Source organism: Xiphias gladius, chromosome 8, assembly GCF_016859285.1.
Source record: "Xiphias gladius isolate SHS-SW01 ecotype Sanya breed wild chromosome 8, ASM1685928v1, whole genome shotgun sequence".
NCBI classification, from domain to species: domain Eukaryota; kingdom Metazoa; phylum Chordata; class Actinopteri; order Istiophoriformes; family Xiphiidae; genus Xiphias; species Xiphias gladius.
In genome coordinates, this window is record NC_053407.1 from 30,843,691 (window position 1) to 30,871,600 (window position 27,910).

Consider the following 27,910-nt stretch of genomic DNA (forward strand, 5'->3'; position numbering starts at 1 on the left):
CTGGACCCCAAGCTAACTGGTTTTTGCATCCAACAGCCACAGAGGAGCATTTCAGGGGTCTGTCCCGTCTCTGCGTCCACCATGGACACGTTTTTCCGCCGTCACTTTAAGAGGAAGGAAGCTGCTCTGCAGGTGGATGCGAAGGCCACATCCTGCCACCAGCGGAGGCCCAGCGTGGCCGTCCCGACCAGTAAGGCCCGCCGCAGGTCCAGCGTCGGACTTCCTTCCTCCACCTTGACCCAGCGGCGCCGGTCCAGTGTCCAGCTGCAGGGGGGGCCGCCGTGCGCCGGCGGGGGGCGTTTGGCGAAGACGTCCAGACACAGCAGGTGGGCGAGACATGCCCGCAGGCGCTCCAGCACCACCACCCCCAGCCTCAACCCGAGGTTCGCCGTGCGCCGGAAGAAGGTGGGGAAGCTGCGGACCATCGACACCCACCTGCTGGGGCCCTCCATGCTGCTGGCCAGTCTGATCCAGATGGCCGAGGAGGATGAGGAGGGGCACGGAGCGGGGCTACCGGCCGGAGAACAGCAGGTGGAGGTGAGGGGCAGGGCCAACAACAGGATGATATTTTCGCGCTCCAGCAGCCTCCACTCAGACGGAGATGACGACAGCGGCGATTACTCCATCGCCAGCGACAGCCAATCAGAAGCCAGTCAGCTGTCGGAGGCGGAGCGGCTGGCCGAGGAGGAGGACGACGGCGCCTCCTGGTCTCCTGATAGGGACCTCTCTCCCTCCTCCAGCCCCCCCTCCTCCGGCCGGCAGGTGACGAGAAGGACGCCCCAGCTGTCGTCAACGTCGCGGCCCCTGATCCGGGCCCCTCGCTGCCTCCGGAGGAACTCCTCTCAGGTTTTTGCAGGAGACTCTGCTCCTTACAGCCGCTATCGTGCCTCCAGCCAGAGGAAGAGGAGGAGGATCTCCACCATCTCCAAAGCTGGGAGCCCCTGGCCTGGAAGAGGCCCCCCGCTGCCCAGCCACAGGAGTTCAGTCTACTACCTCAACCACCCGGCCTTCTACAGGGGCCCCGGAGCCCTCAGTCCACTGGGGGCCCACGGCTACGACTCGCGCCTGGAGAGCTGGAGTGCCTTCCTGCTGTATGTAATCCGGCTGCCGTTAGCTCAGCTTGTCTTCCTGTTACTGAGAAAAATACTTCTCAAATCTACTAAGCTCGTAAACATCTTCAGACTTGTAATCATTTATTTTTAAAACTCAGGTGTTTTCCTTATAGTCTCTCCTCTTACTTCCTGCGTATTCCCCTGGTTTCATGTGGACTGAAAAGTTGTTTGTAAGGAAACTAATGGGTTTTACGTCCAGTACATGGGTGGAGTGAAGAGAGAGTCTAGAAAGACAATGAAAAGGTTCAGATTTCTTTATTTGTGCCTTTTGTGGATAGGAAGCAGGAAAGAAAGACGACACACCCTGTAGCGTGTAGGAGGCGAGAAAGTGCTGGGCATGAATAAGCCTTAAAGTGATTCAAATGACTCCCGATCTCGGCCGGAGATTCTGCTCCAGACGCAAACATCCTCCGTGGAGCTGAAGCTCATTAGCAGCTCACACGAACAATGACATGACTGACTCACCGACTGATCGCTGATCACAGCAGAGCGGCTCTGTTGCTTAGGTGTGTGTGTGTGTGTGCGCTCTGTGGCATCTGGATGCCTGAGCAGGTGTCTGGGATCTCACTCGAGGGTACAGGACGCAGTGTCGGTCTGCCACAGCCTTGTCTGTTGAAATGTTGTGAACAACGTCTTTAAGATACAAAGAATTCGAGATGAGAACACGAAGGAGGAACGCGGCAGGAAAACCGAAAAACCGAAAAATTAAATAATCTGTCTGAAAACAACACTGAAGAGTCAGACATTTACCTTCAACTATTCTTGAAAATTTAAATTGATGTTTAGTTAGTATATAGCATGAACCAGTGCTATACACCACCACAGTTACAGCCTGCGGATGGGCTTTGAAAATATACAAAACTCAACAGGAAAATGCGGATGAAACAGAGACTGATCCGACAACTCTCTGGCATCGATTCTCAGCATTTTCCAAGGAAAGTAGCGACGCACTAATTTGCACATCATTGATGTCATTATGCAAATATTTACATATAGACAAGATTCTTAAAAACGAAAGTTTAACGATATGAAGTCGAGCTAAATTTAACCAGGTTTTATTATCAGCTCATCGATATGCATCTAAATCTGCGTCTGATCTCCGCGTCTTTTTCTGGAGGCTGTCGTATAAACTGAGGGGCTGAAGTGTCATGAACCGAGAGGATCGGACACTGGAATAAACTGTGTTTGGAGAAAAACTTCACCTTAAACAGTCAAGTCATTTAGTTCCCCGCACAGACAGCGTTCACAGCTCATTCGCTCCTCTCTCTGGCTGCTGATTGGTCGACTAAACGTGCTGCTGCAGCCACACGAGAGCAAATTCGCTGAGAAATAAGTCGGTAGATTTGTCGCCAGGCACTTTAAAAAAAAAAAAATCCCTGAGATGGTCACACTGATACTCAGTTCACTACGAGCTTTATACTGTGAACGAGGCCCTTTAACATTAATAGGAGGACAGAGAATACCTGCCTCTGATTGGCTGGCAGGCATCTGTTAAAACTGTATCGTTCCCCTAAACAACAAAAAAGTTGTGGTCAACAGTTTTGTCACTGCTGTGAATCAGAGCTTAAGTTGTATTAGGCTGCAGGTAACCATAGCAACGGCAGTAGAGACTACATCAGTAATTAATAATCGACTAAATAAATGGATGGTTACACCAGGTGAAAGAAGCCGAACATGGATGACAACTTCATTTCTGCAGTGCAGCTTATTGGATCTAAAAACTAATCAGCGTGATGTTTTCATCAGCTCCGCGGTGAAGTGGCTCACGAGGGAAGTTGTACAAGCCGGGCGTGAAACATTTTGTTAACAGAGGTAAAAGCTGCAGCAGCACTTCTAGTATAAAGAACAACTTACCTGTCAGAGCGAGGCGTTGCAGCTTGTGGCCTTAATCGGCGTCCGACATTTTGTTTGCACGTTAAAGCTCTTTGGTAAAGGAACTCAGTTTGTCCTGCACTTGAGATGTAAAGATGTAAAAAAGGCAATGAGTGGAACAGTTTCCTTGAAAGGCTGCGTGTCTCCTTGTGGTTCCAGGAAAGCCATCGCGAAGTCGGGCCCGCAGCACGTGGCGACGCAGCCCAGCGTCTCGACGTCCGGACAGACCGGCGCGCTACAGGAGCCCAGCAGCACCGTCGACTGGAGCGTGAGTCGCTTTTCAGCTTCAGTCGCAAACTCAGCAGCTGTCGATCTAAGGGAAACTCCAGCTGCTCTAAGCTTTGGAGAATCAGGCTGAAATGGGAAAGAGACTCATCCACTGAAAATAACACACCTGACATCAAAGATGGTGGTTGTAGCACTTGACCCTGGACAGGATGTCAGTGTGTCACAACCATTTTACCATATAGTTATATAATTTTTTTCTGTTTTTTTTCACTCTCGGTTAGAAATAGGGCTTATTTATTCAAGACTTTCAATAAAATGTCCAAATATTAACACCCTGTAGGTTTAAAGGGACCAACTCTTCCCACACTCTGTGGTTTATTAGGAAATACCTTAATCAGAAATGTTTAAATATAACCTGCTGACAGCTGTTGTTGCAGTTGCCGCATCTACCGCGCACCTTTCTGATTTCCTTTATTACCAGGCCTCCATTCACTGCCTGGTGTTTGCACACAGATCACAAGACAGGAATTCCAGCGTGGCGGCAATAAGCAGGCAAATACAGAGCAAAGCAGAAAATGCTTTGTACTGATGAACACGGTGACGTGCTCTGGCAGTGACAGGGATGATTTTCTGCATTAAAGTGAACGTTGTGGTGAAGACAGTTGTGAGCAGGGCAGTTTTTAATGTGCACTGTTCTACATCCGTCACAGGACAACGCCCAGTTCGGGGACCACATCTGGTTCGAGACCAATGGTTCTGGAGACTTCTGTTACGTTGGAGAGCAGTACTGCATCGCTAAATCACTGGTGAGCTGCAGCGTCCACGGAGCTGCCAAATTTCCAAAGCTGCCAAACATAACGGAGGAATGTGTCCTGTTTAGTGGAGCCAAGAGCCGTCACGCTGGCTTTGTGTGACACCTTTACACTTTCGGTAAAACAACTGTCAAGCAGCAATAGTAGCTGTTACTACGCAATAAATCTGTTATTCTCTTACGCAGCAAAAGTCAGTAGCGAGGAAGAAATGTGCCGGATGTAAGATTTCAGTCCACAACATGTGTATGGAGCAGCTGGAGAAGGTAAACGCTGGCTCCTCTAACAAATGAACCGATGTAATCTGAGATTATTCTCTGCTCACAGTTTCTTGTCTTTATGATCAGATCAATTTCAGGTGCAAGCCGTCCTTCAGAGAACCAGGATCTCGGGCCGTTCGAGAGGTCAGTGTCTGCTGGGTGGAGTTTGTCTCATTTCTGTAATTTGATTATGTGCTGTGCGCTCAGTCTTTTATGCGTTTCTGATGTGTCGACTACAAAAACCGCGAGAATCCAGAAGACGATCAGAACAGACTCCATGTGACACATTCACCTAAATGCACAACATCAAAATTAGAGTGAACCCAGTGTACACGAATTGTTAACACACGGTTGTGTTTCAGTCCAACGTTGTGCGACATCACTGGGTCCACAGGAGACGCCAGACGGGGAAGTGTCGACAGTGTGGGAAGGTGAGCTTCAGACGTCAAACTTCGCTCGGAGAACCCGGGGCCGGAGAGCTAACTCGGTCTCTCGTTTTCTCACCAACAGGGATTTCAACAGAAGTTTTCGTTTCACAGCAAAGAGATTGTTGCCATCAGCTGCTCGTGGTGCAAACAGGCGGTAAGTCGCCGTCCGGCGTTCAGATGGAGGTGGAGGTGACAGTCGTTCACTAAAACAGTCTCTGTCCCCCACAGGATACAAGGCTGGGATTAAAAAAGAAATATGAAATAATAAAATATTTGAATTCATAACCAATCAAACGCAGCCTCTCAGTCCAGTACCCTCAGGGGTTTTGCTGCTAAAGCTAATGTTAGCTAATGTTCATCAAAATACCTTTATCTAGATGTCGCAATAAAGTTTGCTGACGTTATGACTTTACCCGAGTGTTTTAGCACCTTTTTCCTGTAGCTCCCACCTGTGGCCACGGCGGCTGCTACACAGGCTCCCTGTGAGTTCGGCTTAACAGCAGGATTTCTTTCTCTGTTTAAAACTGCAGAAGGCCTTAAGTTTTACAAGCTGAATAACAAGTGAGCTGTGTCAGTCCGCTGTCTTAGCTGACTGAAGCCGGGGCTTTCTGGAGCTCCGGCGGTACAGAACGCTACACGGTTAAAGGACTGCGTTCAAATGGTGCTTTTTTCAGCGAAGAACTTTACAACGGGCCTGTCACTTACCCACAGACACACTCAAACGCCCAGGCACTAGTGGCATCGGGGGCAGTTGGGTGTGTTGTATCAGATGGAGAGCACGAGGAAGGATGGAGGTTAAGGCGTCCACACAGCCGCCGTCCAGAAGCACCAAACGAAATGCGTTTGTTTGCTCGTCCGATCTTCACTGTGGCACGTGGGGAACGACAACATAGAGGCCACTCGGGGCTGCACAGCTGCTACTTCCTGTGCTGCTGAGCAAACGGTTCTAAATATGTTGTTGTCTTGACATTAACTGTTGCCTTCAGAACCTTTTAGGCTTGAAATTTGTTCTGGATGTGCAGTGTTTTAAAAAGCTGTCGACACTTTCCTCCTCCTTTCTGGTTTTCTCTGCAAAATAAGAAGAAGCTGCAGATGTTGAAGGAAGCTGTCAGGTGACTTCCTGTCTGTGTCTGTCTTTCTGTGTGTTTCAGTATCACAACAAGGTGACGTGCTTCATGCTGCAGCAGATAGAGGAGTGCTGCTCTCTGGGAGCTCACGCTGCCGTCATCATCCCTCCTACCTGGATCATCAGGGTCCGCCGGCCACAGGTGACACACACACACACACACACACACACACACACACACACACACACACACACACACACACACACACACACCCTAATTCTAACCTTAAAACCACATCTGAACCTTCAAAAAGCCCTTTGAAGTGATGAGGACCGTCCCAAATGTCCTCACAGACAGACCTGTCCTCACTACGATGGTTTAAAACTGAAGCTGGCCCTCACGAAGATAGCAGTACACACACAGTTTGTACAAGCATTACTATACGTGTGAGGACCGTTACTGACCACAGTCATTCTGTAACCATTACCTTTTAGTTGCTGTCCCATTGAAAAGCATGTATCTCCAAAACATCCACTTTTCACTGGCAGAGAAAAAACTGCCGCTTTATGACAAGTGTTTTTCATGTGACCCAAATCGATGACGTGGCTGAAGGAGAGTTTTCCCAACCCATAAAGAAAAACTAGTTTATCTAAAAAATGAAAACAAATACACGGTTATCATTAGACAGCATTGTTACCTCTTACACTAGTCTAAACCTATTCCTACTCACTAATATATTACTACACTGCTTTAATTTGTGCTATGCTTATGTGTGGCGGAGGTTAGTTTGTCTGTTAGATATGTGTGGATTAGGGAGGGTGGTCCCTGTAACGTCGGCGTGAAACCGGGTTCAGGTCCTCGCACCGTGAAATGAACGACAGCTCGCGCAGACCGACCCATACATTCTCTGACGTCGCCGCGTTTGTCTTCCCTCTGCAGTCGTCTCTAAAGTCCAGCAAGAAGAAGAAAAGGACGTCGCTGAAATGCAGCAAGTCGAGCAAGAAGGGAGCCGAGGTGAGAAACGAGTACAGTAAATACCTAACAGATCTAATGCGGAGCTGCTGTGCTGCTTTATGCTTTGAATCACTTGCTCTTCGTCTGCAGCGTCAAGTCAGGGTTCGTCTGAACTTTAATAACCCTGAATCTTCAAAAGACTCACAGACTCGGCTGCTTCACCCAGTCTTTGAAGCAGCTCTAATATAAATAGGACGTTGGGTGTGTTACGGTTAATGAGGTGGGGTCAATAGCTCAGAGCCGGTCAACACACTTTTGAATATGTCTGCCTAGCGGATGTTTCTACCCACTTTCCGTTGTGTCTCTCAGCTCCAAGATGGCCGCTGGAAGCCCTTCCTGGTGAAGCCTCTCCCCTCTCAGCTCATGAAGCCTCTGCTGGTGTTTGTTAACCCGAAGAGTGGCGGCAACCAGGTAGTTAGACTCCGTGCAAAACATCACCAGAGCGACTAGGAGGATGAATCTTTGATGCCCATGTTTTTGATTATTGGTTTGATAAGCTGCAGGGAAAATGTGCAATCAGTGTCCTGGGGCCGCATCTAACGATTGTTCTCATGATCAATTCATGTCATTTCGTTCATCAGTTAACTGTAACTAATAATAATGAGAGACGTCAGACACAAGCTCCAAAAACCCGGGGTGAAATCTTTATGTTGCTAGTTTCGTTCAACCAATGGTCCAGCACCTGAAAATGTTCAGTTCACAGTGACGTAAAAACAGAAAAGCAGCAAATCTGAAACTCATCTGAAAAGCTAGAACCAGTAAATGTTTGACATGTTTGCTTGATAAAAGACTCAAAGTGATTGTCGGAGACACTGACGATCTTCTCTGTGGACGCACGGACTGTTTCAGCTCTACTACCTGGGTTCTCGTTGTTTTTCCTGTGGACGTCCGGCCAAAATGTTGTGGTGTCACTTCTAGGTTTCCGGCGGCGGCTGCACAGTTAAAAGCAGGTTTTGGTTTCCGTCCCTCAGAATCAAGGAGTGACGGCTCTTTTCTTGAGCTGCAGCTACGATCTGCCACACTATGTTGCGTAGGAAGAGATTTTCCACATTTCCTGCTCCACCACCTACGCACGTGACCTAAAGCCAACAAGTTCAGACTCCTGTTGTGTTGGAAAGGACCAAGCGTAGTTGGCGTAATTGCTCTTTTTTAGAGCAGCACACACAGATTGAGGAATTTTGTAGCTTTAGTGCAAAGAAATTGATTTCGATCACACTTTTGTCCATGATGACGTAAAATGTGAAAATAGGCCCAGGCTGAAAATAACTTTTTCTTTGTTGTGTCGTACAAGTAGTTTGCACTTGTTTTATTTGAATTAAAACACGTTTTCCCTCAAAGCTTTTGACCTCAGAGATTCTCTTTCTTTCTTTCTTTCTTTCTTTCTTTCTTTTTCTCTCTCAGGGAGCCAAGATCATCCAGTCCTTCATGTGGTACCTGAACCCTCGGCAGGTGTTCGACCTGACGAAGGGTGGACCCAGAGAGGGGTAAGATCAGCCACGGTGCCCCCCCGGGTACGTCCCAGTTCCCATGTTTGATCGTTCCTCGCACCTCCCTTGACCCAGAAATCCTTCCGGTGTGCCATCGTGGAGGATGCTCCAGTTTCCTTACTTTTCTGTTGGGGGGGCGGGGATGGACGGAGGATCCCTGCGGGGAGACGAGACCGGCCTTGGAGGAGCAACACACCCCGTTATTAGAAATCTGGTGGTGACTGGATCCTGCAGCTGATCAGACAACATCACTGCAGTTTTATGCTGAAGTGGAGCAATAACAGAAGCAACTTGAGAGTATTACTCCGAGAGTTTAGATTTAATTTGTTTTCCATCTAAAAAGAGTTGATCTGTGATATTTGTAGGTTTGATTAATAAACCAAATAAACCTGAGACAACTTTTATGATTCATCAGAATGATTGTTCTCTTCATAATCTATTGTTTTTCCTTTTACTCATCACCACAGATGATACTATATTCAGAGAAACAGTTTGTTGTGAGATATATTTATTTAATTTCTACATGGCTTAAAACATTTGGGCTCATAAATCATTTCTACAAATTATAAGAGCTTTTAATTTTAATCATAACCTGGACCGTTAAATAATTCAATCTAACCGTCCCGGCTTTGCTTTGTGTTTCCCGCAGGCTGGAGTTGTACGCCAAAGTGCCCAACCTGAGGATCCTGGCCTGTGGAGGAGACGGGACCGTGAGTCCAAGGATTTCAACTTTTGTCTGCCTGTAGATTTGAGAATTTACAAGTTTTAAAAGAAAACTTAAAATTCAACTTGTCAAACTTTCTTTTACCTTAAAAATGTCACTTTATTTTACCTCCACACTACTAATTGTCATTAATTTACAGTTAATTTTATTGATTTTTAAACCTTCCTTTTAAAAATCCTTCCCACACTATTATTTCCAGTTAGTTTTCTCGCGTCTGTATTTTTATTTGTATTTTTTCTCTTTAGCGAAGGACAATGTGTAAAACGATTGTGTTGAATTTAACGAATCTCACTTTGGCGCCTCTGGTGGAGGCGTTAAAAACTGAAACCGTGGCAGTGGAAAGTTTGAAGCGATAAATGATTTTCAGAACAGATTTACAGGTCTGCAGTTGTTTGGGTCAGCCGTGATAAGTAGGCATGGTGTGTGTGTGTGTGTTCAGGTTGGATGGATCTTGTCAGTTTTGGACCAGCTGAATCTTCGTCCTCAGCCCCCCGTGGCCATCCTTCCTCTGGGGACCGGCAACGACCTGGCGAGGACTCTCAACTGGGGTGGGGTGAGTTCAACTGGACTTTAACTGGAGCTCTACTGGAGCTGCACAGAAGCTCCTTCTGGGCTCGGCTCCTGCTTCTAGTGAAGCTGCTTCTATATGAAATCTATAAATAGCTTTACTTAAGTAGGGGCGGCGCTCCTACTTAACACTCCGCTGCAATCACTCCTCACTCCTGCGTTCAAAGTTCTCCAACTTTGGAGCAACTTGCGTGGTTGTCCGACGATCTTGGTGAGAAAATGAGACTAACTGAGTAAAGTTTAAACAGAAATAAATTCAGTAGCAACTCAGATAAAATACACGTAGCTGCAGTACCACGAAACAGAAAAACTTGACAGAAGTATTTGAAGAGCGCTGTTGTTCGCTGAACTCTGCACATAACTAGACGAGTTTGATACCGACCCGTGCTGTCCTCCTCTGGCAGGGTTACACCGATGAACCGATAACAAAGATCCTGTCGCACGTTGAGGACGGAAACATCGTCCAGCTGGACCGGTGGAACCTGAACGTGGAGGCGAACCCCGACGCCCCGGCGGACGAGAGGGACGAGCATCAGACAGACAAAGTCAGTTTAACATGCACTGTTTTCCACTCAGGTTATCAAAGAAACGGAACCTGCGCCGAGCTCTTTAAACGGGTCATTTTGAACACCGAGTCTGATCATTCGTGTCACTGCTGTTTCTCAGCTTCCCATTGACGTCTTCAACAACTACTTCAGTCTGGGCTTCGACGCTCACGTCACACTGGGCTTCCATGAATCCAGAGGTCAGTCCCCTCACACGCTAACACCACTGCCAAACCGGGTTCGTCGCTACGTCATGAGGGACAGGTTTATAGACATCTAGAGCGGTATTCAAACTGGCAGGTGATTTAAACACCCAGAGGTGCGTTTTGTTGCTGTCCAGTGAGAATCAGATGCTTTGGTATCTTTCTCGGTTGTTTCCTTAATGTAAATGCTGAATTCAGCTGGTAATCTGGGGGTTCGGTTAGGTAGCGATAGCTGGGAGCAGGAGCGTAACGCGTTTGTCGCGTTGATTGGAAAACTGTCCGTCAGAATTTCATCCGCTCTCGTCAGTAGAGGACAGTCTCAGCGCCACCTACAGGTTGTGTTTCCAAACAGGGAAGCAGCTGTCACTGGACACGAGATGACCGAATCTGAACCGTTTGAATCCCCGAAAAATTCGGAGGTCTGGAGCCAGGCGCGAAGTTAGGGAGAAGTTAACATTTCGGAGAAATGTGGACAGCGACGATGTTCGGGGTCTAAGGTTCTGAGATCGTTTATCCTGTGAATCTGCCGTCAGATGCACGAGTTCATCTGCGTCGTGCATTGTCCTCCGTGTGTTCTGCTGTTGTAATTACTTGCCATGTTATCTTCAGTGTTCCTGCCGTGTTTGTTCTATTCTTATCTCCATCCTTTCCTCTGCCGCTCAATGACCTGATTACCCCTCGGGGATCAATAAAAATGCATCCGATCAAATTAAAATCTCATGTAATGGAACCGAGAGACCGAATGATGGACGGAAATGTAAGCAGGATAAGTTTGGTCCACCCACAGTGTGTCCACTTCTTCCTTTGTTTGTCAGATGAAAAGCCAGGACGTGGGTTATGATTCAGTGTTTGAAGTCACTGATGGCTTTAATGCCAAATCAGAAAGCGCGTGCACTGAACAGGTGGAATGTTTCTGTTGCTTTTGTCTTGTAGAGGCGAACCCAGAGAAGTTTAACAGCCGCTTTAGGAACAAGATGTTCTATGCAGGGGTAAGTGCCCTCACCGATCGGTTCTTGTTCATCCATTTACGCAGGACGTTTGTCTGACGTCCACGTATTTGTCTGCGTTTCAGACGGCCTTCTCAGATTTCCTGAGCGGGAGTTCGAAAGACCTCGCCAAGCACATCAGAGTGGTGGTGAGTACGGACAGAAAACGAAAGTCTACACCAGAGTTTCACTCGCCGTGATCTTCCTTTCTGAAGCATATTCTTGACCTTATTTCTAAGGACTGAGGAACATTTTGGCAAAGATACACTGGTAAAATACATCAGTTTAAATCAGTCAAAAACAGAGACAATGTAAACTGACTCTTGAATGATGAGACTGGTGTTTTTCTATATTTTCTTCTTGTCAACAAATGAATAGACCAAAACCGGCCACGTGTTAGTTCCCGACTTCCCTCCTCCGTCTGTTGCTCTCAGCTCTGAGCCCATTGGTTCCCGCTGGAGACGTGGATCTTTAAAAACACCTCAAAAATATCGTTTGATTTTTAAACAGTCGCCGTAGTTTTCGTTAAACAGCCGCTCAGTGTTTTTTATCGTTTTTATCAAACACACAGGAGGAAACGTATAAAGCATTTGTTGGGGGCTATTTTCAGTGGTGGATTCATCCACATCTGGTGCTGGAGTGAGTATCTGGGGCAGCAGCACGGTGTGTGTGTGTGTGTGTGTGTGTGGCTGAGTCTAAATAAATTACAGTGTGTGTGTCTTCATGAAGGACCATGTGACCCAGAGCAACAGTGTGACTCACTGATGTGTTTCAGTAGTTTCTGTACAACAGTGGAGCTCTGATGCTCAGAGGAACCAGATGCATCGCAGCATCTGTCAGTGGGAGACGTTCAGTGGTCGAGTCATATTACCAGACTGACACCTTGAAGGGCGTCACATGGTTGTTTAATGTGAAGTACTTCCTTTAGATGGTGAGGGATCAAACTTCATTGGAGACCAGTGAGCTAATAGTTAGAGAGATAGGGGTGTTAGGATTTGACAGAACGGGGAGGGAGGCCATGTTGTTAAAAGGTGTGTTGGTTAGAGATGAAAAGTTTTCTTAGAAGTTCAACTTCCCATTTTATCTACGCTCAGCGTAACCGTCCCCTTGGATGGGACAAGAACTGGAGACGACATCAGCAGTTTAACCTGACTTTTCTCCGTTAGCTCTTTTGTCCGCTTTATGCCACGTCTCCGACACGTCGCTAACTAGCGCAGTACGGCGAAAACTGTGTGTTACCTGTATGACGGCCTGAGTCTATTTGTGTCTCTCTCCCTTCTCAGTGTGATGGGACGGACCTGACGGCCAAAGTCCAGGAGCTGAAGTTACAGTGTCTGCTCTTCCTCAACATCCCCAGGTATGGTGAGCAGAGCGGGACAAAGCGATTTCTCTCCTGTAAAAGACAGAATGTCTGGTTTTCGGCGGCTAATCCCAGAAACGTCGCTCTGTCAAAGTGGAGAGGAGCTCGAAGCAGTTGCTTTGTGCGGGTCGGAACACGACCGGTGCGTCGGGCTCGGCCCAAAACCACGTCTGGAGTAAAAAATGAAATGCGGGACGTGTCTGTTTACTGCTGAATCCGAGTTTATTGCTGTATGTTTGCGCTCTGTTACCTGCTCCGGTACAGACGGAAAGATGCAGTCAGTGACCTGTGTGTGTGCCGCAGGTACTGTGCAGGCACCGTGCCTTGGGGTCACCCCGGCGAGCATCACGACTTCGACCCGCAGCGCCACGACGACGGCTGCATCGAGGTCATCGGCTTCACCATGACGTCTCTGGTGGGCTCTCGGCCGTACTCGCCCCGACCCACGTCGGACCACATCAGACAACATAAACACACATCACAACGTACACCACACAAAGTCCAACCTCCGTCTGCACAGAAACCACCAGAAATCTGATTAAAAATATGCAAAAGAAAAGCAACATTTAAATATAAGACAGCATTGATGCATAAATCACTGATTGGTTGTTAGATCTAGACGGAATATTGAGATTTCATTCAGTTTGTTTCATGTAACAAAACAAACAAACCAACGGGGGAAGGTAAGGAAAGGTTTTTAAACACCATTTTTTCACTAACTTGTTTTGCAAAACTGTGAAACTCGTGTTTGAAAACAATTTTTTAAATGTTTTCAAAGTCTCTCACTACTATTCTGAAGTTATATAAGATTGTACGGATGTGTTTGTATTTACATGTAAAAAATAAACTTTTGAAATCACTAAAGTTTTATAATATCGAGTTAAAGATAAATGAAAGACATTAAAAGAAGTTGAGAAAGAAGTCAAGGATCAGAAACGATACCAAAGGCGCCGAATCAGACTCACCTTCAGGTCAGGTGTATGCTATCGTTTGTGTCCAGGCCACGCTGCAGGTGGGGGGTCACGGCGAACGTCTCCACCAGTGCAAAGAAGTGACCCTCACCACCTACAAGTCCATCCCCATGCAGGTGGACGGCGAGCCCTGCAAGCTGGCACCGTCCATCATCCACATCGACCTGAGGAACCAGGCCAACATGGTGCAGAAGGCCAAGAGGAGGATCTCCATGCCCCACCTCAACGAGTAAGAACTCCTTTAAGAACGCGGTCCCAACTGGTCTCAGGCTTCACCGGCGGTCACGGCGGAGACAGACTGTCCTCTGTCCCGCTAGAATTAAAAGTGACCGTCGGAGCTTATCAACGTCCAACTGGAATGAAATGAGGCGTTTTTGTCTGCTACGGCTAAACGTCTGCTGTGTGAGTCGCTTGACCCGCGTCGTCCTTTGAGAACGAAACTCGGGGGGTTTGTCAGAGGCGGGGAAGTCAACCGGACGCACCTCTTTCCCAAACGCCTGCTTCTCGTCCCCAAGCTCAAAAAAAGGCTCTTTCGTTGCGGCTTGAGGTTCAGATTTGGTCCCTGAAGGACTTTTAACAACGGTCACAAACATCACAACGGGCCGCCACAAATGTCCAGGGGCTGAATTTGCAGCTTGTGTTTGTGTAGAGGGAGTTTGTGTGTGTTGATCCTGTGTGTGTGTGTGAGCCTGAGGGTTGAGTTCACAGTGTAAATATTGTCTTTCTGCGTGTGTGTGTGTGTGTGTGTGTGTGTGTGTGCAGTCAGCAGCCCGTTCCTGAGAAGCTGCAGATCAGGGTGAACCGGATCAGCATGGCGGCATACGAGGCTCTGCACTACGACAAGGACCAGCTGAAGGAGGCCTGTGAGTCCCGGAGTTCAGACTGGATCAGTGTGTTTAAGGACACAGCGGACCAGTCCCAGAGGGTCTGCGTTCGCCGTCACTTCAGCTCCGTTATCGTTGCGGACAGAGACTCATGTTGTGTCGGCTACGAACTGACGATTTAAAGAAGTTTCTCTGGTCGTTGTCAGACATCCAACGTACACTTTTGTTCATTTGTGTTCGTATTAATGCAACTTGTTCTGATGTAAACTGGGAAAACGGACCGACACATAAATATCATCGGTTTCTGTGTAAAAGTGTCAATCAAATCCGTGGCTCCTGACTCTGCTGAGTTTAAAGATTCAGAGCTGGGGCTCTAACCCTTTACGTGTCCTCTGCAGCGACGCCGCTGGGAGTCATCATCGTCCCCGGGGACAGTGACCTGGAAACCTGCCGCTTGCTCATCGAGCGTCTACAGGAAAACCTGGACCAGGTACAGCAGAGACCGGACCGGGGGGGTGTGTTTGTATGTTAACGGTTCATTTTATTCTATAAAGGTCAGGTTTTGTCTCCGTGTCTCTGTCTCTGTGTCTGTCTCTGTGTCTCTCTCTGTCTCTGTCTCTCTGTCTCTGGGTGTCTCTCTGTCTCTGTGTGTCTCTCTCTGTCTCTGGGTGTCTCTGTGTGTCTCTCTCTCTCTGTCTCTGGGTGTCTCTCTGTCTCTGTGTGTCTTTGTGTGTCTCTCTCTGTCTCTGGGTGTCTCTCTCTGTCTCTGTGTGTCTTTGTGTGTCTCTCTCTGTCTCTGTGTGTCTCTGTCTCTGTGTGTCTTTGTGTGTCTCTCTCTGTCTCTGTGTGTCTTTGTGTGTCTCTCTCTGTCTCTGGGTGTCTCTCTGTCTCTGGGTGTACAGTACAGCTGAATGAAGGCAGAGCACCAGGTATTAAAACTGACAAAAATTCCAACTGGACACATTCGAGACCAGAGACTTTAAAAAACTTATGGTTGAGACTCAGACCAGGAAGACGGAAAAACATCTCAAGACCGGACCCGAGTTCTGATTCTGTGTTAAATGATATGAAACCGAGAAAGGCAACAGTAAAAGCGGTCCACCAGAGTCCGGTACTGCGTCACCTGAAAGTGTGTCAGAAACCAGCAGTGTTCGTGTCTCATCTCTCTTCCCGCTCTTTCAGGACTGTGACGCGATGAAGGGAGAGTGTCTGTCTTCACAAAAACTCTCCATGAAGTGGTGCTTCCTCGACTGTAAGTCCAGATCAGCACAGCCCCTCACCAGAGAGTCCGGCTCACACAGAGAACCTGATCTGTGGTCTTTCTGTTTTTCAGGTACAACTGCAGACCGCTTCTACAGGATCGACCGAGCCCAGGTACGAAAGCGACACACGGATTAGTTTGCTGCACTGCTACGTCAGGACATAAGAGACCAAGGCCACATGAGACCCGGCCGTTACTTATTGTTCTGGACTGATTTTCTAAACAGAACCAGTAGCGAACTGGTGTTCGAACTGGTTCAACTACAGAGGGTAACCTCCACCGTAGAGGTCAGCACCGGCAGGACTTTCAGCCCACGTGTTGTCGCTCTTCCTGCGTGTAGCTTTGGCTGCTGTAGCACTGAGAGACAGGAAGCTGAGAGGCGTTTGTCGACACGTCAACGGCCACTTTGTGCCGAAAGGCGTAAATCCTGATATACGAAGGTCAAGTCCATTGATATCAAAAGACAAAAAGCGACCTTAGGCTTGAGAGACTCGGGTGTATTCACACGAAGCCTCTTTAACATCTGCCCAGACAGGATCCTGAAACATGCAGGTGTTGTCAGGCCAAGCGGTTCGCTGGCCTCTGTCCGTCTGGTGTTGTCGTCTTCGTTTTTAAAGCAGAGTAAAACAGAGAAAGGCAGCAGCTTATTTCCTTCGTGGTCACTGCCAAAATGTTTCCACACTCAATACAGCCCTCACTTTTGTATAACAGATCTTTTAGTCTGCAAAATGGCAACAATGGTAACCGGTAACAATCTCGGGTGTCCAGAGAATATTCGTAAGTAGATGTACGGACAGTATGGCACAAACCTGAAGTCAGGTATCTCCTGATGACCCGTGGGTTCTCCTTCCTCTGCTTCTTCCAGGAGCACCTGAACTACGTGACAGAGATCTCTCAGGAGGAGCTGTACATCCTGGACCCGGAGCTGGTCCTAAAGGAGACGGTGGGCACCTCCCCCGGGATGCCGGACCTCGTGGACTCAGAGGAACACCAGGACCAGCAGAGACAGTTCGCCTTCCCCTGCTCCCCATCCTCCCCCACCTCCTCAAACACACCCAGGTGAGAGGCAGGACAGGAGGCGGATGAGACAACGACAGTTTCATTACAAAGCCGGACTTACGAGTCTTTCCATCCCTGTAGCGAAGCACCTTGATTTTTCTTGATTGCTCTTTTTAACTCGCTGGACGAACCGAAATCAGCCCGTTTTCATTCTGGGTATTTTATCTACATGAACAGTTTCCCAACAGGTCTGTCACAATCCTGAAATCCTAGCTGACGATTCGTTGTCATACAGATAACATAAGTGTTTCTGATCATTTTAGTAAACGCCTAATCATAGTTTAACAATACGCACACACCTTACGAAGAAGAAGAGCATTGAACGCTGGAACATTAAAAAAAAAATTACATTTCTGGCTTTGCAACCAAATCCAGGATGTTAATGTCGACAGACGCTGATTGAAATGCAGTCGGTCGGATGCATTAGAAGTTAAGCGCCTCGAGAAGAGTTGGTGGCGCCGATTCTCCATTCGGGCCATTAAACTGTAGCAGAAGAAATGATGTGATTAAAAGAGCTTCGGGACCCGGAAAAAGTGACGGGAATACGACGTCTCTGTTCTGACTCGGATGAATGGAAACGGTTCTAACGATTGCGGTCAGCTCAAGACTCGTAAAAATTGTGACAGGCCCATGTAATATATCGTGATGCTTCCTGTAAATCACAGTCTAAAGTGACACGTACTCTGAAGATTGTTTGTATGTGGCCGTATTCAGATAAAGCAGTAAAGCTCCTGCGCATTTAGCAACTGACTCCTTTAGCAGTGTGTACCAGTGGTGGAGTGTAACCAACTACCTTTATGCAGTACTATACATGAGTACAGCATTGAGGTAGTTGTACTTTATACTCCACTACATCAGGGTGCGATATTGTACTTTTTACTGCACTACTTCAGTTACTGGTTACTTTTCAGATTATGATTTTACTTAAAGAAAAAACAAAACATCATAACATGATACAGATTATGAAGTAGTTGAAACCAGCTACAAGCAGCTTTCTACGACAACAGTGAAAGTGTCACTTGGGTAGGGGTGTGAGTGCGGGGCTTTTACTTGTAGCGGAGTATTTTCTCAGTTCGATGTAGCTTCTTTTACCTGAGTAGATGATGTGAATACTTCCTCCACCACCGGTACGGTCAGCAGCATGTGCTGGTGACGGCAGCATCCTTTCTCCGGTGCGCTCCACGTGATCCGAGCGCCTCCCGCTGGGCGGACCGGGTCCTGCAGCGGCTGCCGGTTTGTCACGGCGACCTGCTCAGAGGCTGAATGAATGTGAATGAAGCAGCGGCGGGGGACCGCCGGTCATTATCCGCAGACATCAGAGATGAAATGAGCTACTGCCGCTGTTTGAAGTGCTGTTTCCATGGAGCTGCTGATCTGAGCGTTTGTCCCTGGGTGAATTTGGTTTTCTGGGTCACCGCCGCCTCCTTGTTTATGAAAGGGAATTTAGAGTCAGAAATTAGAAATCAATCCCAAAACAAAGGATGGAGCGTGAAAAACAGCATGATGCAGAGAAACGACAGGTCTGTCTGTCTGTCTCCGTCTGTCTTTTAGGGCGAGAGACTTTCAGAGGAGGAGGATTTCCAGTGACAGTTCGATGGCCGATGCTCTGTCCCAGAGCTCCTCTAAGACTACTCTCTGCAGGTAGCAACACAGACACACTTGTTTTTGCCTCTTAGGACACTGAGGTGACTTGACATTCGTTCCCTGAGACTGATCTTAACTTCAATCCAACCTTAAACAAAAATCGATCTTGATCTTAAAACCTAAAGAGAAACCCCGCACTAGACTTTAGGAGGAAAAACCGTGCGGTCATACAGAGTCTGTAGATTGGTGTTATAGTGCAACGCTACATCCCTGCTGCAGTGCAAAAAGAAAAGGCATATTGTCACCACTAGTTGGCAGTGTAAACCAGATTACTAGACTAGGTGCGGTTTTGCTTAATGCTATACCTTGTGGGGACCTTTTTGTATCCAGAATCCTGGATTACCAGCTGATGGAAGCGAGCAACTGCTCCGGGGCCCTAAAAGCACACAATGGGCACTTGAAGGCGACCGTGAACACACTGTTTCCAGTTCAGACAGGAACAGATGGCCAGTGGGGGCCCACAGCTCATTTCTGCCCCGAGGAGATGAAAGCTCATTAGTGCCGAAATGATTAGTCAGTTAACCAGTTAAATCAGTCAACAGGAAATGAATCAAGTTTTCATGTAAGCCACTGATCCATCAGACGTTTCCAGCTTCTCCCGTGTGAAAAGATTAGCTGTTTTTTTTTCTCTGGTTAATATTATTGCAAAGTTAGTATTAGTTCCTTTTCACTGTTGATAAGTCAAAACAAGACATTTAAACCTGCTGGAACTGATTTGTTTTTTTTTTTGTTTTGTTTTTTTTGGCCACATGAGGGCAGCGGTATTTTTGTAATAGTAGTCTATTGAATGATAATATGACCTCTAGAGAATTATCAGAAGAATCAGCTCCCCTCAGCTTAATGTAGCTTTACAGTGAGTTTCAGCTCATAGTTTATCTGTTTACCGCTCTGGTTCACTCTCACCGCTGTCATCTCATTGTTTTTGGCCGCAGCAGGCAGATGTTTTCAGAAAAACATCTGTAAAAAGCCACCGTCCACTACCTTCTCAGCAGCAACCAGCAGACAGACACAGTCAGAGACCAGCTGGTGAACACAGCGGAGCATTTAACAGCTAAAGAGCCAGAAGTTTCCCTCAGGAGCTGGTGGAGACCAAAACCAGAGCTAAAAGAGAGGGAGCACTGGACCTAGATTCATCAGGTGGACTCAGACACCAGATCCAGATGAAGGATCATGTTGCTCTGTAACTGCTGAATGTGGAAAGAAACAGCTGGTTGAGTTCAAAAACTTCAGAGGTGCTGATCAGTCAGGGTTTTGTGTAGGTTATATTTGGGGTTTTGACTGTGTCAAAAACGAGACGTGAAGACGTCACCTTGGACTCATTTTTCATTGATTGATCTGCAATTGTCAAATTCTACGTCCAACCAAGGACTACATGAGCTTACCGTGCCCGTCTTATCCTCATGCTATCAGTGTATCATTCTCAGACAGCTGACCGAAAGGTTTTCGGTTGCTGCTACTTGTTGGTTTACTGGCAAACTGAAACCCAGATAACAAAGTGTCAGCTTCTCAGAAAGAATCGTCACAGTACATCACATACATGATGGTACACGTGTAGCACTGCTGCTACCATGTGCTGAAGCTGCTACTGTCCATCTTTTATTCACCTGTCCATCTCGTCCTGGCTGTTTCTTGTATGTGATCCGAAGGAGAGGGGCAAAGATTCTCAATGTCCATCGCTCCAACACGACCCTCGCTGATTTCAGACCCATGATTAGGTAGGACATCATTCTGTGTGTGTGAGCCGCTGCGTCTCTGCTGGTGTTTCCGTGGTGGTTGTCATGATTTACTGCTGATCTGCACGCTTCAGTTCTTCACGTTCACATCTGACGTTTTCTTTTGCTTCTGTTTGCCTCTTGTCTCTTTGACAGTCCTTCCAGTGCTGCCTCTCACGACCCTGGAAAAGGTAAAACGTCCTTCAGTTTCTGAAAACGAATCCTGAGCCGCTGAGTTCTGACCTGTAAAATATTAGAATCCGTGCAGAACCAGAGAAGCACTTCTGTGCAAACGGCGGAGTCAGAGGCTCGTCTGCCTGGATTGAACCACGTCATTTCCACTGCAGATGCTTCTCTGGATAGTCTGACTGGAAGTGATGATGTGATGGTCATAGTATTTTTATTTTAGTTAGGGGAAGATTATGGAGACCCAAAGTGTTCAGTTTGTGTGTGTGTGTGTATAAATATAAATAATAAAGATGGATGGAGACAGACACGTTTATGTCAAAAAGCTTTTCTTCATTTTAAATTTTTTTTTTTTTTAACCCTTTATCGATATTGGTATCAGCTTCAAAAATGCAGCACTGTATTCCTGTATTTCACAGCTCAGGGTCCAGTGGAATCGGTTCTTTTCCTTTCAGGCTTTGAATTACACAAAAACATCTTTTTAAGAAGTTGTTGGACCAGACTGAGCTGCTCATTGACTGAGCCTGTGTTATTTTTCTGTCTTATAGAAGCAGAGTTGCTCAGCTGCATCAGGACCGAAGACCTGGACAGAGTGAGTCTGTGAAGTGAAAGATTCTCTGCTGTTAGTGGATGGCGTCGACAGTTTTTAGCTGCTGATCATTGTCTACGTGTCATAATATCGTTTTCTTTATTGTGATCTAATCGAGGAATTACAGTTACTGCTCATTCTCCCTGAACCATCTCCTCTTTTACTGGGCTTCCAGTTAGCTCCTGGCTGCTGGACTGAAATGTTGAGCACTACTCTGCCTTTATTAAATACCGCAAAACTGGATTTGGTGACCGACACGTTCTCCCGTGTTGTTGTGCAGCTGATGGAGCTCCACCAGGAGGGGCAGGACCTCCTGCTGCAGGACGGAGCCGGCTGCACGCTGCTGCATCACGCCGTGCTGGCCGGCAGCAAGGAGATCGTCAAGTACCTCGTCGACAACGGTGAGAGACGCGTGGGGCGGTTCCCATTAAGCACTGAAGTAGATCAGAGCCTGAAAGAAGCTCGGTCCTCAGGGGTGATGGACACAAACGTTGACCTGAGGATGTGGCTGCAGTTATCACCTGTTCACAAACTCCTTATTCAGCGTAGTTCAGGTCCTTTTACACAGTTGAAACACATGAAAGTGGTTTTAATCACATAAATCTCCATCTTCAAAGTGAGGCCAAATAATGCCAGTTTATTCTTGCAGCACCTTTCAAAAACAATTCAGGTGAATAAAAAGGCTTTACATGAGAAAGAAGGCTTCGAGACGGGATGTAAAAGCAACTCAAGACAATCCAAAATATAATCGAAGATAAAAGTAATCTAAAATTGAATAAAAGAGACAAACCGGGAGAATAACGGTTCCGGTGCAGTGTAAGATATGAATAAAGAGATGTCGCCTTTTATCAAACTGACTTTCGTAAACGGAATAAATAAGAAATTATCCGGACCACGGCTCTGACCCGTCGTTCATGAATTGTCTCTGGCTTTAAGAAAATACAAGTCTTGAAGGTTGAGTCGGTTGAAGCGATTCGTTGAATCTTTCCCCGTCATACACCTTTGGGAGCAGGATATGGTGTGTTTCTATTTATTTTTCTCTTTAACTATAGTATCAGTCTGTGTGTGTGTGTGTGTGTGTGTGTGTGTGTGTGTGTGTGTGTGAGAGGCATCGTACCTGTAGAGGAAAATGTCTCTTTACAAAAGGGCGGAAGAGAGAGAAATCGCCATAAAAGCCGTGTTTGTAATTAAAAGCTTATTAACAACATAAAGACCTGGAGACACGGTTGCAGCTCTGCAGCTGTCAGACAATCGGCACTTTGAGCTGTTAGTCGTTCAGACTCTTAAGAGCCAAATCGTTGCTTTGGGCCGCACAATTTTCTCCAGTTTTCCTTCTGTTACGTTCTTTCCTCCTTCCTCATCTTTTACATTAACTTTACAACGGTGACAAATTATATTTAATGTGGCCTGTAATTAAATTTTTTTCTTTTTTGACACCGATCATTAAAAAAAAATTCAGTCTAGAAAAACTAGTCATTAGAAATGTAAATGCAGCTCGTAGTTGTTAAAACAGGCAAAATCAGCAGTGAGTTTGGTTCCTGTTTGGAGCCAACTGAAGAAAGACTTTTCCCCCAGTCCACTGGTGTAATAATGAATATTAATGGTGTAAAAATGGCTGGCTGCGGTGCAGACGTTTGGATTTCGGTTGGTTTCTTCCCACTTTCGCCTGTCCGTCTTTTATGTTTGGAAAACGAAATTCCCAGGATGAGCAGGAAGTGGCGGCGAAAGACGCCCGTGGTGGTGCGAGTCGGATTCGCCCTGACAAACAGCCTGTGAACGCAGCTGTGTTTAGCACCAGACCTGCCCTTGGCCACGTTTCCCTTCGCGGCAGCAGCGGGTGAACGTGCGGGGCCCGTGATGAAGAGCTCGGGGCCCGCTCCAGCGGTGATTGATCACTTTAAGCTTTAGGCTCCGACACATTTCTGCGCTCTGCGTGCACCGAGCTTGGTTCTTTTGTTGGTTTGTTTTTCACTACCATCTTTATTGTTATTGATATATTTATTGGGTTGCCCTGGAAACCCGACATATGCAGTCAGTTCTTCTTTTCTTCCTTTGGTCAAATGTTTCTAAACGGATGTTGTTTCTGTCTGGTTACTTTTAGTGCCCACGTCTCACCTGGACATAACTGAGAAAGAGACGTAAGTCAAGTTTCTAATTCATTTCCTCCTCTGCCACAAGACGACTGAGCAGTAAACTCCCAACGCTGCAGATCTGCCTCGGTTTGTTGCGTGTGATGAACATTTATGTTGTGTTTGTGTCAGAGGGGAGACGGCGCTCCACAAAGCTGCCACCTCCTGTCAGAGGAGGATCTGTCACTACCTGGTGGAGGCCGGGGCGTCGCTCATGAAGACGGACCTGCAGGTAAACGGACACCTGCGACACACACACACACACACACACGCCCTCCACGTTCACACTGTGAGCAGCACGCGCTCGTCTCCCACGGAGCCCGGCGGCCGGCTGAGCCAAACTGGAAAACTGGCACCAGGTTAACCTCCCGTTGTGGTCATTTCTCCACGGCAGATCAAACCCTGCCCGGTGCAGATGTGACCACGTGTCACCAACATCAGTTCTGTCTGCAGAAAGGAGGCAAAGTGAAGCCATGACATTTTCCTCCCGTCTAAAGGGAGCGTTGAAGCTTCGAGAAGAGTTGAGTCCGTCCAGTAATATGTCATTTCATTAAATCCTTTCCTGTTCACGATAAGTTAATGAAACTGTAGTTAAGTTGTCGGATTCAGTGTAAGAGCAGCAAGGTTTAGTTTTTCTCTGCAGTCCCGTCGGCAGCGCTGCGACGCTGAACTGACGCTGCGTTCACATCCTACCCTGTGAAGCGTCATCACAAACAGCCCAGCGGTAAAATCTGTCTGACGTCAGCCCCCGACCACTGACTCCGAGTCAGACCTGGTGAATCTCGCTGGGCGAAAGACGCACAGACGCGTCCACAGACCGTCGGTGGAACGGCTGCAGGTGCTACGAAATAAAATCCAACATTAACACGGAGAGAATCCGTTCAGCTCATTTTACAGCAGCTGTGACTGGATCTTTACTGGGTTTCAATGGGGAGTTTATTTCGCGGAAAACCCTGTTTCCACTAAATTACTCACTTCCTTCCAGAAAACGTCCTGACAACCACCAGGAACTCGTTCGGACGTTAAACACCACGTTCACATCCAAATCTTTACGACGAAGTTGCCAGTTTGTAGTCGTGTCTTTCACGCTCCCCTCAGGATGAAGTGTGACAACGTGGTGACCCTTTACTGAGTGTGTTGTTGATGGACACTTTTCCTCAAAAAGGCAACGCACAACGGAAACGGAGGAGCTGCTCATGGCTGGAAGAAAACGTATAAATCTGACGCGTCCCCATCGGTGTGAAGCGGCTGTTCCGTGGACCTGAACTAACGAACTAAAACAAGGCACTAGGACGAATCGTCTGTAGCACGGACCTGTTTCTTTGTGCTGGACTGACTTTCACTACCTGTTGAGAACAGTAGTGACAGCAGAGGGAGAATTTCTCCGTTGGTGGAAAACGCTCACGTCTTTGACTCTCGCAGCTTCGTCGCACTCTCACCGTGGGAGCAGAAGTCGTTGGTGGAAAACGGCCGCTCTAGAAAAACCCGCCTGTCCCAAGGTTTCCCGTCGATGGCTCTGATGACGCTCGGCGGCGGCTGCTTCCCGCTGTGTGAGGCAGTCCTGTGCGTCCTTCTCAGGCACAGTGACCACCAGCAGCCTGAGCCCTTCTGACCGGCTTCAGATGGATCTCCAGCAGCATTTGACCCACTTCTACAAAGTGATTAATGTTGTGTGTCATTGAGAAACGAAGCGCCGCAGGATCCCGGCCTCGCTCCGACACACACAAAGGCCGTGGCTCGGCGTTGCCATGGTGAAGCCAGTGGTAACAGGAAGCAGCTAATAATCGGAGTTTTTTTCTTCTCCTCCCCAGCAAATGAAAAGAGTTCATGTGTTACTTAGTGTGTCCAGAGTCGGTGTGGAGCCCGGATTCACTGCAGGGTTAGAGAGGAGCTGTCTCTCTGTCTCCGTCTGTCTCTCTGTCTGTCGGTGTCTCTGTGTCTCTGAATGACCAAAAAGGTTATTAAAGTTTTCTCATTTATTTGGCTAAGAATGAATAGATGAATGGGATTTTAAAAAGTGTTGTTGTAATAATAATAATAGTAATAATGATAATGATAATGATGATAAATTCTCTGTAAGATACCAAACCTGTCAGGCTAAATTTAGGGGGAATGTGTGTATGTGGAATATTTACGAAGGTGCAGCCATCAAAAGCAGGAAGTCTTTCACTTATTGTAAACATCATACAGCTTCAATAGCAAGTTGGAAAAGGATGATACAGGACATATGTGATTCAGTGATCCTCACACCCTGAACATCCTCAGAAATAATAGCTTGACTTTTTGGGAGATCAACTTATCACTCTCATATCTGTGAATTAAAGCTGCGCTGAACATATTTTAATATTTATGTGTTGCTCGGTCCTACAAACCCACAGAGAACCGTCACGGTCTCTGCAGGTCTCCTCAGCCCTGTGGAGCATTTCGGCGTCTTTCAGCTCTTTGTTTTGGCTTTACGGCCTCAACTTCACTGTTCTGCTTGGTTCTCACTGCTCCAGTCAGAGACCAGCTGGTGAACATAGCGGAGCATTGGTGGAGACCAAAACCAGAACTAAAAGAGAGGGAATGCTGCACCTAGATTCACCAGGTGGACTCGGACACGTTAGACACAAGTACCTTATCACAGAGATGTCCCGAGCTGATCCAGGCTAAAACGAAGCCGATCCAAATCTGATCCTTCCGATGTGTTTGCCCACCTCAGCCTGCCTGGGTTGCAGCGCCGCCGATCAGATTTTCGTTCGGAAGTGACCGTTAGTGGGTGAATGTGAGAGGAAATTTGCCGAGAGACTCAGTCCAGTCGCAGGTTGGCTCGTGTGCCGCTCCTCCCTCTGTCTTATTATGGTCACCACCGTCTCCGGCTGCAGCTCATGTCAGCCGTCACTGGTTAACGTTCATGAATGAAACGAATCCAAACTCGGCTGTCCTCAGTTCGTGTGTCTGAACTCGACCAAAGATCCTTTATGAGGGAAGAAGCTCCACTCTGTGTACAACCAGAGTGATTCTGTGGCTCAACAGCTCCATCAGAGTGAGACGTCCTGTCTCTCGGTGATCTTCTGAAAAATAAACCGTGTCAGATTTACTATGTACGGCTACGCATTTAATCTACGTTTAGCTCAATGGAAGTGTCAGATCAGGCTCTGTATCAGCAGATTAAATCAATATTAAAGGACTCGGATCAGGATGGGGGCCAAAAAGACTTGATGGGGTCGTCCCTGGCCAAGATGACATTAGACAAAATGTTTCTGTCTCTTTCAGGGTGAGACTCCTGGGGAGAAGGCCAAGGACCAGGAGCTGGCTGAATATCTGGAGAACTGCCAACATTACCAGATGATCCAGAGAGAAGACCAGGAGACGGCGGTCTGACCTCCAACCTCTCCGTCCACAGCATCTGTCTGTCCTTAGGTCTTTCATTCCTTCACTCCTTTCTCCCAGCTCAACATCTGTAGCCAGGGTCAAGGGAAAAAAAGTCCTATTTTAACTCCACAGACCGGGCATAGACCGAATGTAGCTAATGTCAGCTAATGCTTCTTCTCTGCTGTAAGAGGGCAGGAGGCTGGTGGACAGATAAAAACGGATCATTCTCAGTTACTTTTTTGTCCAAACTGCTTTGATTGACCAGAGAAGAGGAATTGTTATGGATAAAGTCGGGACTGTAGACGCCTGAAAAAGCCTCTGTTCTCTGGTTGCGTCCAAACTAAGCAACATGAAAACCTCTGGACACTAAAGTGAACTCAAACTAAGCCACAAAGACTTTCACATCTGCTACAAACTGCATTTTGAGCGTGTCTGTGTCGACTCCGTGTAAAATGTGTGCAGAAAGCGAAACAGCGACCGCATTCATCTGTCTGCAGCTGAACGTGATGGAAACTAGACGCTTTCGCCACGTCGGGTAGAACGGCTACAAAAACCTGTCTCCTCTCAAGCTTTTAGTGACCTTTTGGATGTATTTGTTTACTCAGAAGAAATAAGCGTTTGGGTATTTAACTTAGGCACAGACGAATTTAGCTATTTATGATTCCTTTGTAGAGATAAAAACACTTTGCTTGTGATCAAACACAGCGAAGCAAGTCGTCGACTGCTCCGGTCAGACTTTTAGATATTTCAGTCAACATATGAGATGTGTTTTGTAATTTTTTTTTGTCTGTTACATAACTGTAAAGCAAATGGATGTTTTCATTGTGATGTGTATCTACTGTGTACATAGCCGAGACGCTGGGTAGATTCGTCAGTGTTGGAATTTTAACGGCAACGGAAGCTGAGGCCAGATCCTGCCAAAGCAGTCAAGCCTGTATCAATGACTAATGATTAATTACACAGCAGTCAGGATGATATTACGCTGTATGAGTGACCTGCAATAAAGCATGTCAGTAAGAGTTTCCTGTGAGAAAAATGAAATTATTCACCTGCTGAAACCGTCGATCAACAGAAAGTTAACCAGCCATTAATATCTGATAATTGGAGACTATAACAGCTGATTAACCCTAAAAATAATGGGCGGATTAATCGGGTGATTGTACCAGATGCTTCCCTGCAGTTCTTTCTATTTTCAATCATGGGCCCGGTGTAGGCCACAATCTGGAGCAGATAATCCTGATTATCCAAAGGGTCCATCTGAAACACAGTTAGATTAGGTTGAACTATAGAGTCGACTAATTTCCACCACCTGTGTGATTCTGGTGGTGGCGCATTCACACGGACACTGACCTTAGCAGACCCTAACAGACCCTACCACACCCTAACCCTAACAGACCTTACCAGATCTTACCAGACCCTACCAGACCCTAACAGACCCTAACAGACCCTACCAGACCCTAACAGACCTTACCAGACCCTACCAGACCCTACCAGACCCTACCAGACCCTAACAGACCTT

General features: G+C 47.1%; 1 protein-coding gene across 1 annotated transcript; it reads left to right on the top strand.

Moving 5' to 3' along the window:
• The first annotated feature begins 81 nt into the window (after positions 1 to 81).
• On the top strand, positions 82 to 27,378 carry dgkzb (diacylglycerol kinase, zeta b). Its single transcript, XM_040133810.1, has 33 exons — positions 82 to 1,091; positions 3,144 to 3,252; positions 3,923 to 4,018; positions 4,210 to 4,287; positions 4,369 to 4,425; positions 4,644 to 4,712; positions 4,792 to 4,863; positions 5,861 to 5,977; positions 6,716 to 6,790; positions 7,100 to 7,201; positions 8,192 to 8,274; positions 8,927 to 8,987; positions 9,441 to 9,554; positions 9,973 to 10,113; positions 10,235 to 10,313; positions 11,250 to 11,305; positions 11,389 to 11,451; positions 12,586 to 12,659; positions 12,966 to 13,077; positions 13,663 to 13,862; positions 14,396 to 14,496; positions 14,856 to 14,947; positions 15,640 to 15,709; positions 15,791 to 15,831; positions 16,584 to 16,777; positions 18,329 to 18,418; positions 20,068 to 20,136; positions 20,290 to 20,324; positions 20,868 to 20,911; positions 21,189 to 21,309; positions 23,010 to 23,046; positions 23,170 to 23,269; positions 26,293 to 27,378. Exons 1-33 carry the CDS (start codon positions 82 to 84, stop codon positions 26,398 to 26,400), a joined length of 3,870 nt encoding a protein of 1,289 aa, XP_039989744.1. The 3' UTR covers positions 26,401 to 27,378.
• Positions 27,379 to 27,910: the final 532 nt, after the last annotated feature.